The 11,901-nt window shown below is 40.0% G+C and overlaps 2 protein-coding genes across 2 annotated transcripts; both read right to left on the bottom strand.

Moving 5' to 3' along the window:
- Positions 1–7,954: 7,954 nt before the first annotated feature.
- On the bottom strand, positions 7,955–9,005 carry LOC140147141 (uncharacterized). Its single transcript, XM_072168921.1, is given in 4 exon segments — positions 7,955–8,176; positions 8,178–8,237; positions 8,239–8,344; positions 8,826–9,005. Coding segments are annotated over 4 exon segments (561 nt in total). The 5' UTR covers positions 8,999–9,005.
- Positions 9,006–9,770: 765 nt separating this feature from the next.
- LOC140147142 (uncharacterized) lies at positions 9,771–11,250 on the bottom strand. The gene is given in 4 exon segments (XM_072168922.1): positions 9,771–10,023; positions 10,290–10,699; positions 10,702–10,882; positions 10,921–11,250. Coding segments are annotated over 4 exon segments (957 nt in total). The 5' UTR covers positions 11,034–11,250.
- Between the last annotated feature and the right edge of the window lie 651 nt (positions 11,251–11,901).

The following is an 11,901-nucleotide window of genomic DNA, read 5'->3' on the forward strand; positions in this document are numbered from 1 at the left end:
TCATTTGCCAGTACTACCTACCTTTTTTTATTTTTCTCTGCAGTCATACAGATTGGTGATAATCACCTTTCATATTCTAGATGTCTTGAATTGTTCAAAGAGATGATACTTTCTGTAGGTGTAGACCCCAAGCATTTTGGTCTACACAGTCTGAGAGCCGAGGGCGCATCGGCGGCAGCTTCTCAAGGCTTCCCAGATGGGTTATTTAAAAAACACAGACGCTGGCGCTCAGAGACTGCTAAGGATGGATATGGGTATGAAAGAATTTCTCACGCCATAAAACATTTTGAGAAATATTGAGTTTATCATGTTTTTCCTTTCTGTTGTGTATCATTCTCTTTCATTATTAGAAAAATTACGAAAAACTACAAAGGGATAAATTTTACAAGAACATATCCAAAATATGTCTCATTTTGTGAAACATATCAAAAACGAATCATGACTTATAAGTCATATGTACATGCACCAAAAACACTACTTCCTTCAAAAGGAAAGTATACGTGTTTCCTAAATACACCTCTTCTTTCTTCTGAATGTGGGAGTGGTATAATTAAATATAATATCACCATTGGGCTCTCCAGTCTCCCCAACATTGATTGAAGGGGAATGGTGGAGGGAAGGGGAAAGTCCATGTACTTCTCATCATCTCATCTGTATATGAATATTGGGTTGTCCTAATTCAACGCCTTATTATTGTTGAAAACAAATAACATAAGAAAGTCAGGAATTGGTCATAAATCATGCGTTACATAATTATGTATTAGTTATCTTCAGTAGACAGCGTGGTTCAATGCGAATACGTAACTGTGTGATAAGACCTTGGACTGTTAAAATCAATCAAGTCAATATTTGCTGTGTGCATACATGCTATGGATATGAGTTACATTGTATATGTGTGCAAACTGCATCTTTAACAAAAAATAAAAGTACTAGAAAACCCTTTTTGCTACATTTCCGCCTTAGTCATGTTAGTTTTGACACCAGATCATCCACATCGGTTGTCGATTTATCGTACTATTATGAAAGGTGAGATGCGTACCAAGTACATTTCAGAGGTGCAGTCAATCATTACTAAACACAGAGTTGTGTTTATTTTGGGAAATACTGCAGAAGTCTGTAGTACTACAAAGTATCTGCACACACATTTTGATCAAAAAAGATTGGAAACACACTTCACTCTCTGAAAAAGCCAAAGGGAACAGAGAATCAGGGCATTGGCTCTTGTAGGAAATTTTCTTCAATTTGTTGGCATGCATTGGATGGTACAATTTGTTGAACGTTGTATATTTTGTTCACACAGAAAAAGGTCAGCTTCGGCATTCACACAAAACTTGTGAGAAGGGTGTCAGCACATCCCAAATTATCCTCAAGTTGCCATATTTCTCAATTTTAGTACAGTAATATACCATTGTGTCCTTCGTTTTCATATGTGGAAAACCAAACAAGGAGGTAGAGGTGTTTCACCTTGTAGAAGCATGATAGCATGAGAATTTTGAACACCAATTAATCAGTGACAATTAATTTGGACAAATTACATACCAGTTTTTCTCGCAACTTCAGACAGTGCCGGGTTAACAGGTGATGGATTTGCAGCTGATTTGGATCTGGAAGCAGTTTTTCTTGCAACAGACTCCCAAAGATGATATTTATTTAAAGGGCAACTTTTGGGTCCAAATTTAGACCCCCTACTCCAACTTTAAATGGCTGCCACAGAAAATCCGTAAGAGCTACAGACCTCAAATTTGCAGGTTTTTAATATTTTTACAGGTACAACATATAACTAAAATATAAAGCAAATCTGAGGGGGTCAGGTGGGGCGCCTCCTTGATTTCATATGGAGTGACCCGTTATGCTCGAAGTAAAGTATGTAATTGGTTTCTCCAGGGTTCAGATTTGCATTGAAGTCCTGTGGAATTCCATGAGGGTCCTTCGCTCCTGAGCCAACAACATGCGGTCCTAACTAGTCAAAGCCCAGCCGGTTTCTGGCAGTTCCATTTTGAGAACTCTGGCAAGGCCTCCATTCCTACCAGGCCAGTGACCTCTACCACCTCTTCTTCCCACAGCATCAAACCAAGTTTTGTTCGTTCAGCAAGTCCAAGCAGAAAGTGTTTCCCATAGTGGAATTTTGGAGAGGGCTGCTATTGAGTCTTGAAGACAGATCAGTATAGCCAGGAAGAAGCTTATTTCTCAAAATCTCCTCTCTCCAAACTTCCAGGCTTTCAACCCACGACTGTGATGTTGGACCTCTATCGGCCATAGTGTTCTTTATATTAAATAAGAGTTTGTATTCACTGGATTCTTCATCCCATTTGAATTGTGGAGTGAAACAAGCTCTTTCAGAAAGTCTTTGGTTACTTCCACTTGGGTATTCTCGCCTTCATCATCTTTCATTTGCCAGTACTACCAACCTTTTTTCTTTTTTCTCTGCAGTCATACAGATTAAGAGCGGGTGATACTCGCCTTTCATATTCTAGACGTCTTGAATTGTTCAAAGAGACGATACGTTCTGTAGGTGTAGACCCCAAGCATTTTGGTCTACACAGTTTGAGAGCCGAGGGTGCATCGGCGGCAGCAGCTTCTCTAGGCTTCCCAGATAGGTTATTTTAAAAACACAGACGCTGGCGCTCAGAGACTGCTAAGGGTGGATATGGGTATGAAAGAATTTCTCACGCCATAAAGCATTTTGAGAAATATTGAGTTTATCATGTTTTTCCTTTCTGTTGTGTATCATTCTCTTTCATGCCTAAACAGTTGTTCTCTTGGAGAAAGTTGCAATCACTGTATTGTTTGTCACCTCTATATTAATAAAGATTTTGTGGATTTCCATATACACATTATTTTTGGTCAGACAAACTACCAGGATTGGTGTGTGTTCCAATGCCATATGTAAATTGGTATAAGCCTGGTATCTCACATGTGAATCTTCCTGATGCTGCATCAAAGTCAGCTGTGAAGTTGATAAGATGTTCTCCTAAAAATGTTGCAATACTGCTACATTGTTTGTCACCTCTATATTATTAATACTGCCTTTTGGAGTTCTATACACAGTTGATTCTATCATTATTTTTCGGTCATGTCTGCCCTTTTACATGATCCATTGCTTAGCAAAGGAGCTACAATCTCGATCTGTAGGTATTGAGTGAATAAATTTGAAATCAAAACAGCCTCTGGTATCTCACATGTGAATCTCCCTGATGCTGCATCAAAGTCATCTATGAAGTTGATAGGAGCATTCCCATAAAGAGGAAAATTGATTACATGAAAGAAGCAGTTGCTATCCTCGCGAATCAATTGTGTTGTCTAAGGCCAAAGTTCATAAAACATCTCAATTATATATGCAAATGCCTGGAATGTGAAATTCATTGCAGTAAGTCAAGTGATAATAGCATCGCTATCGAGATCTTCTGGCATGTGTGTCCTTTTACACGATCCATTGCCTGGCAGAGGAGGTACAATCTCTGTAAATACTATTGAGTGAATAAATTTGAAATCAAAACAGTTTGGTTTCACAAACACATCAGCTGTCATCCTTTAGAATCCTGTTGCATCTTTGATGAGATCAGACAATGTTCAATAGGCAAATGTTATTACCAGTACCATCTAGCCCCATATGCTATGTATCATATTAATTCCTTCTTTCTGTTGACTGCTTCATAAATGTGGAATGTTTGATGCTAGAATATATTTTTGTGAACGGCCGGTCAGAATGGTTCCTCCATGAGTATCATAATATAATAGAGATTAGTGTCCTGGTTTGTCTGGATTATCTGGTAAAAACCTCCGTCATGAAAGAAAGTGAGCACTGCTTGATAAGATACCAGAGCTATGTCATGCTCACAGAGATCAAGTCATGTCCTGAATCTGTCATCCTGTTAACACTGTCCTGTCCTGAATCTGTCGTCCTGTTAACACTGTCCTGTCCTGAATCTGTCATCCTGTTAACACTATCCTGTCTTGAATTTGTCGTCCTTTTAACACCAGACGCATTGGCCAATCTATCAACTAAGTAATGAAAGAAATAAGAACGAAAGAAGTACTTGAATATAGACTGAAATGATAAACTTGCATTCATACAATAATATCATAGGAAACTGATATTCCACAACACAAATATGGCCATGTGTCTTGAGGTACGTGGTCATAATGTTTGTTTCATTACTAAATTTGGATACTTTTTTGTTTTGTTTTTGAAATGTATCTTTATAACTAAAGACCCGATAGCAAAATTATACATTTTTGGAAAGCTTATGTTTTCAATTGAAAACATCAGTTTCATTTGAGCACTAGAAAAGATAGCCCAAACAAAGAATCAATGCCAATTATAATCAAGCAACAGATTCACTAGCTCTGGAACAGGACATCTTGCAGGTCTATTCCGGATGTTAACCTAGTTCTGCTGGAGCTGGTCCTTGATGGTCAATGCTATATTCCTGGATATTCTCAGTAGCATAATGTAAGAAGTTTGCAGCTCCACATAAAGAAGATGCCTGGCTAATGGTAGCTAGCATACCCGAGATAAAGAACTGTTCTGGGGCCCTTGAAACAGCTGTAGAAATAGGATGTGCATTATAAGCATGCACAAATGTATCCAAACTTTGTTGTATTACTGGTGTAAATGCATATTGAAAAGCATGTATTTGTATTGGGTCTCCAGTGTCGAGTGAGTTTGACTGCACCATGGTGGAGAATTATGAAACACACACAGGACATCTTGGAACAGATCAACCTATAAGTGAAATATCTGCAAATATATAAGTGTAATAATACAACTGATAATTTAAAATTGCAAAAAAAAGTTATTCGCTCACCTTCTTCATGATAACCACTGGTGCTGTAAAACAGAACGTTTTGCCAAATCCAGTTGGTAGGACAGCAATAGTGTCGTTCTCATTTTCAAGTAATTGAATTAATTATTTCAAATTGATCAGAAATTGCTTTGCCTGAAGAAGATACACATGCATGGAGCTGTCTGATTCCGGCTGGACCTATGTAAACACACCCAGGCATCATACAAGACGTCATCATTGCGTGGGTTCTGTCTTTGCCCTGGTAGAACAAGATTTCTGAAAAAGCAGAATTCCCTGTTGCCTTGCTCAGCAAACATACAATTCTAAACATGTCCTGATACAAAATAGTTGTATGCCTCTGCTTCCGATCAATAAGCTTTGATGGCTTTGTGCGTTAACTTGCTTAGTGTATGTATCAAGTAAGTGTGCAGGTCCTTGAACTTCATCTGCGACCATTTCTCAAACAAAGTTGGCGACCAAGCATTCTCGTTGAATTGGTACAGGTCTTGTAGGGTGACCGATGCCGTTTCCAGTCGCTTCAAGTAGTCCTTGTGGTTCTCTTGGCTCATACCAGCCAGAATTTCTGGTTTTGGCTTCATTTTGAGCCTAATTTACGGTGTATTTGGAAAGTTGTTTTGATGATTGAGTGATATGATTTTGAAAGCGTTTAGTAAAGATGGCCGGCGTCAGCTGTGTTCATCATTTTGTCATGACATCACATGTCAAGTGGTATATATCTGCGAGGATTAATAATGAAAGTTTTATTTGGTACCATAAATATTAAATAGTGTGATACCCCCACATGCATAGCAGAACACCCTATTGTCCCACCTGTCCCCCCAAGGTCTCCCCCTGCCCACTCCCCTCGGTCTACTCCCGTCTCCCCTCCGTTCCAACGTCCCTCTCCCCCTTCCTCTTCCATCCTCCATCGCCTTTCTTTCACCACTTCTTTCCCTTCCCCCTGGTCATCCTTATGTCTCCCTTCAGTACGCCTCTTCCCCTCGGACTCTTCTGGTTTCGGGTCTAACTTCTCTCGCTCCCTCCTCTCCTTGTCCAATTTCCTCTCCTTCCTCCAGTCCCGTCCTTCCTCCTCGCTGTGGCTATCACCCCTGCCAAGGAAAGAAAAGGGAAAACCAAGAGTGACTGTACACAATGTTTTATTTTATTATTTTATTTTTTATATATATAACACGAACTTGTAGAAACACAAAACACGGCATTCCTATCCCTCCCCTACTGCCAATCCACCCGGGCAAAGTGGATCAGCACCCCCGTAAAGGGGGCCGTTTTGCCACTTGTCAATAGGACTGCCTGGTTGGGGTCGGGTAGAACCAGAGGCCCCACAGCCGCTTTCCCTCCGCCACTTCCTTCTCTTTCTCCACCTCATTCTCTCTCTTCTCCGCGGTTTCCTGACCTGTATCCTCTACCTCTTCCCCTCTACCACTGTCCCTCCCTGACCTACACCTACTGCTGCCTCTGACCTCTATTCTCCTGAAATGCTGCATTGCTTGTCACCTTAGTATTTGTACTGATTTTGTAGATTCCTATACACACAGTTGATCATTATTTTTGGTAAGACAAACTACCTTTGTGCATGATTGGTATGTGTTTTAATACCATACATGTATACTATAGAATTGTTATAAGCCAGGTATCTCACATGTGAATCTTTCTGATGCTGCACCAAAGTCATCTATGAAGTTGATATGAGGATTCACATAATCTTCAGATAGTTTGCGCTATTCACTTGGACGGGTTCTTCTCCTGAAATTGTGTCCTTAAGTATCAACCTTACTAACCAAATCATGATAGGGCATGCTCAATTTGATTGAATCCACTGTCACAAGGGCATATGTTGTCATGTAGGCATATATATAATCCAGCTTTGTATCTCTCCAAAGTCTTCCTACACATAGTAAGACTTAGGTGGATGCCTTGTCCAATCAGGCCCATTGTCACATAAAATAATGTCTGAGGATTTCCCCTCTCTATTAGTTGCTTTCTCAATCAAAGGCTTTAAATCATCATAATGATTCTAGACAATAGCTCTTAATGATCTGTTGCCTCTTAAACAAAGTGAAGTTCGTGAAGTTCTTGGGTTAACTGAAATGTGGACGCCCAAGAATGTCAACACAAATCCTGAATTGAATTTTTTAGGTTGTTCTTGGGGAATACAAGGTAATAATTTAAGAGATTTCAGTTCTAGGCACTACAATTGTGCAAATCATGTTAAAGTTGCCGTATTTGGCAGAGTAATAGTACTTATAGAGGTGATTAATCTAGGCTATGGAACCATTTCAACAACATCCCTCATTTAGTGGAAAAAGGTCATTGAACTTTACACAGGCGGTCAAGTTCAAGGTTATTCAAACTTACTCACAACCCATACCATCGTCATCCTCTGGCCACTGTTCAGGAAAAGTATACTTTGACATTATCTAGGATGTATGGTTATGGAGTTATGTGCAAAAGTGCAACATTGTGACGTCGTATGTCTAATTTGGCTCCACAGGGGGCGAAAATAAAAATTGGTCTGATTTTGTTGAAAATGCTCTCAAATTATTAATTTGTTACAAGAAATGAGAAAAAGAATAACTCTCAAAGAGTGCTGCTTTCTAAACCAGGTAACACAACAATTGTCAGGTCAAATTGACTCAATATAGAATTCAATATGATTTAGTGGATATTGTCCTATTTTGCTTTATTACCATGGTAACAACACATCCTACATAGGGAAAACTATTCTTTTTTTGATTTCTAGTGGCAGCTAGAACAAAGAGTTTGAGACCATTGTCAACAAAATCACGGCAATTTTCATATTCGCCCCCATGGTAACGAAACATCCTACATATGGAAATTAATTCTTTTTCTGATTTCTCGTGGGCAAAACAAAGAGTTTGAGACCATTGTCAACAAAATCAGAGTAATTTTCATTTTCGCCCCCTAGCTGCGGAGACAAAATTTGACCTATGACGATGTTACCTATTTGCCCATAACTTAAAGTCGTAGATAGGTCAAACTATACTTTTTCTGAATCCTTCTGACTAGATGAACACATTACAGTTGTTTTTATCCAAGTCCAAGCAATTTTGAACTTGACCCCCGTGTAAAAGTTCAATGACCTTTTCCCACAAAATATGGGTACTGTTGAAATGGCTCCATAGCCTTTAATGATTAGCTCTACAAGTACGGTATCTCTGCCAATTGTCGACATCCAAATAGTCCTGCTGTTCAAAGAAATGAAAAATACCATAGTAGAGGTTTGTTACCCCATTCCAGACATCCACCCATGCACGCTCTATTCGTTGATTGTGCACAGAGCGTGCACGGATGAAGGATCCTCTGCCCTGTCCACGCAGGTAGTCCATGATGTTGCACAGGTCATTGTCCCTCCCCCCCTTTATCTACTCTCACACGTGAGGGAACTCCACATTCAGTGGCAGCTTCCAGCTAGGAAATGCTGGAGCACAGTTGACATCCGATTGTTTGGTGAAACTTTCAAGAATGTGAGGAACCGGCTGTAGCCGTCAATCCCCCCATGGATGACCATTTTCCATCTGCAACAAGAGTTATGAAGAATAAGAAGAAAAAAATTACTAAAATTGGACACAATGACCTTTTATCGTATGCAAAACTGTAGTGAAAATGTTAACTTAAAGATCGTACATAGGTCATCTGGACCGTTCTACTGTCACCAGCATCTTGAAGCAATGCGCGCTTTGTGTTTACTTGCATTTCCCCGCAAATAATCCTTATGAAACATTCTGGATAAGAAATGAAGCAAAAAGTCGTATTTGTTCAGTAAATAGACCTGAAGAAAAAAATCCTACAAATATGGAAAAGCGTGTAACTTTGCGCTAAAAGCCCCAAACGGGCTGATAATAAATGCGGAAATTTGGACACAAAAAAATCCTGAATGTAGGATTAATCCTTCAAACTTACATCCCTGTTTGTTATGTTCAAGACTGCTAGCACATTATGGTGTAGGTAATAAATTAGTTTCTTTATTAAACAAATTAGTTGAACATTGACCATTACCTAATTAACTTGTGGTTACCGTCAATATGCCACAAAGAGTTGGGACCAGCAACACTGTAGGTTCTTCTCTGAGTTGGTGGTGCCACTCGCAGAGCTGCTCCACCGGGATCTACTCTGAGGAGGCTTTGCCTTACTCTGCTTCGTTGAATTTTGTAGCCCTGCATATTTAACATGATTTGTTACCCCATATATCTGAAAGTGAGATATTTTAAGCAAAGCTGAATTACATGTATCACGTATCTTTGACATGAATACAAGGAAGAAATTATAATTCTGTTGGAATTAGAATCAAGATAATATTAAAAGTTACCTTGGTTTCAGCTTTCATGAAAGGGCTAGGTGTATGGATGAGGTAAATGTACATGTCACATTGTCGAATCGTTGGGATGTCCTTTGGTTCTGATGTCCAAGCCTCTTCTGGCAGCATGTACAGGTCTTTCTGCAGCCCACATCTCTTCAATTTCTGTACATATCGTTGCCTGTCTGCTGGTTTTGATTTCTCCTTCGCATAATCTGACAAATTCATCATTATTTTTCCTAAAAAAACCACACAATTTTCGTAATGTAAAGCTTCCGATCTCGTTGATTAAAACATAAACACATCGAATAGCCTTCACATGGTATTGAAAATCTGGGGAAGCTGTAAATAGAATATAAGAATATCATTATGATTGACATTCTAAGTTGGGCATTCTTTGGGTCGGAGCGGAAGAGAGTTTAATTAAAGTTATAAAGTTGGAAAGAGGTCCTTTCCAGGCGCATGACTCCCAGTCGTGTCTCACAAGTATGTGTTCTTTGATGTCTTTTCAATAAATAAAGAGTTGCAGCTTTATAATCACAAAACCCACATGAGTAAAGAATTTCTCCTGTATGCATTTAGCCTTAGATCACAGAATAGTCTTTAGTGTCTTTACATGTATATCATGTTCAATGTTTAAGTACTTCCTAATCAACAATCTCTGCAACATCGGCTGGTTGTGGGCAGGTAACGTCCCGCTTAGCAGCAGAATAAAAAGGATGTATCTGTTTGTAGAGGTAGGACTGATGTGCTGCGCTCAACCCTGGGGCAGGCATTGGGTCTGGCATGGCTTCTGGTGGTGGTGGTAGCCTATTCACATCCTTGAGCAGTTGAACCATCTTCTCGTCCGACTCCGCAAATTCACGATAAAATGCACAGCCGGGATGATCAGCACTGAACCTGTAGTAAAAAGAGCAAAAAACGATACACATGTTTAAAGGAAATGCAATAATAGTATAAAATCTGCCATTCTATGGAAAAAGTTATGAGGTTAACAAGCATTGACTGATTTTTAGTGTTTGTGTAAACATGTGGGCTTGTTAAGGGTAAAATAAAAACTCGACCAGCGGTTGACCCGGTTCCTATTATTCAGAACAATATAAACTGGACAGAACTGGACAGAACCGGCGGTCAACCGCTGGTCGAGTTTTGATCTCATCCCTTACTTTATATGATGCAAGCTCTTGATACCAGTAAGTGGGTTGAAGTAATCCGACAGGAACTCTTGCCAGTCATAGGTTGGTACAAGTACATCGCCGTTTTCCGTCCCTACCAGACATGGCTTGTTGACGCCCATTGTTGAACTTGCGTGACACATCTCCACAAGGTCTTCTAAACAGTTTACATGCCAGTTCTTGTACGACTTCTTCAACAAACCAAAGCACCAATCTGGTGCAAATTCCGTATGCCCTGCGATCAGAAAGTGAAGGTGAATAGCTGTGTGCAGCTTGTGAATTGTTCTCCATGCTAGATACCAAAGGGCGTATTTATTTTTATTTTGGCCACTACAGTTATCGCAGTGCAAGTGCACCGTGGTTTCTCCAAAACCCTGCATACGAAAAAAGTCATGTACATCTAGGAAATAACCGAGTTCGATCCCTTGCTGACTGCCATGCCTTCATCAATGAAATATGTCACTTGTTGTGGCACGGCCTCGCAACATACCCCAAATATGCCACACTTTCGGGGGCACATGAAATATATTGGCCCTGCCTGCTGGGGGTCTGATGGAAAGTGTACTTGCTGAGCGAAGTCAAAACTAAGTGCATGGTGATTGGGGGGGTATTGGGTGGGTGCTGTCCAAGAGTCTCGTGTGGATCTATTGCTGCCTTAGCATCCTCAACCATTTGCCTGTAAACATCTCGTTCACGGTCCACATGCATGAGATGTTCTGGAAGATACTCCTCCATGCAGTATATGTCTGCGTCTGCTGGCGAGAATTTAATGTAAGAGCACCTCAACACCCTGGCACAGAAAATATAAAAGAAATTACAATCAAATCAGCATATGGAAGCAGCATGAACATCGCCTCTCCAGAATTATGTTTGGTCAGAGGTCCTTTCCAGACGCATGACAAACTTCCCGTCATTCATTGCATTGGGCTGAACAGCCTTGTGATAGATGAATCCGTTCACCTGGGTGATGTCAATGAGGAAATTGTGATGGTGTTGACTTCCTGTCAGTCGTGAAGTATGAGCGCAGCTGGTTGCTCTACTACCCATGCCACGCTGTTAACCAATTGCATGTGGTGGCACTCAGACTTATCTACAACCATCAGTTTTGGGTATTTTGAAGAGTCAAAGTTGGAAGACACCCTGGAGAGAGCCGATTCAAAGTTGTGAATAAAAATATCAAGTAAAAAGTCCTGTGAACAGTAACATAAAACTAAGGCAATTTTTTGCACTTGTTTGGACGTATTTCAATGACCATAATTTCACCTTCCGGTGGTTCCAAGTCTTCACGACGGAGGGTCATGACAGATTTGTTAATATTGCATAAAACACCTTCACCATGACTCTTTTTGTTATCTGGAATTCTATCTTTGCGATAGATAATGTAGTCTGGATGAGAAACTTTAGCATCAAGAATTTCATTATGCAACCAAGATTCTGAGACAATGATGATGTCAAAGATCTTTTTACACATAAGCTTGTGATAGCTGTGAGTGGCACAATTTTAATTGTGTGTGCTGATGATGACAAAGATTTGCAAACAGCAGTGTGTTTCACTGTCACATGAGTCAAATCATCTTCAGCTAGTTTTAGATCACTTGATTCA

The sequence above is a fragment of the Amphiura filiformis genome, chromosome 3 (genome assembly GCF_039555335.1).
Source record: "Amphiura filiformis chromosome 3, Afil_fr2py, whole genome shotgun sequence".
NCBI lineage: Eukaryota > Metazoa > Echinodermata > Ophiuroidea > Amphilepidida > Amphiuridae > Amphiura > Amphiura filiformis.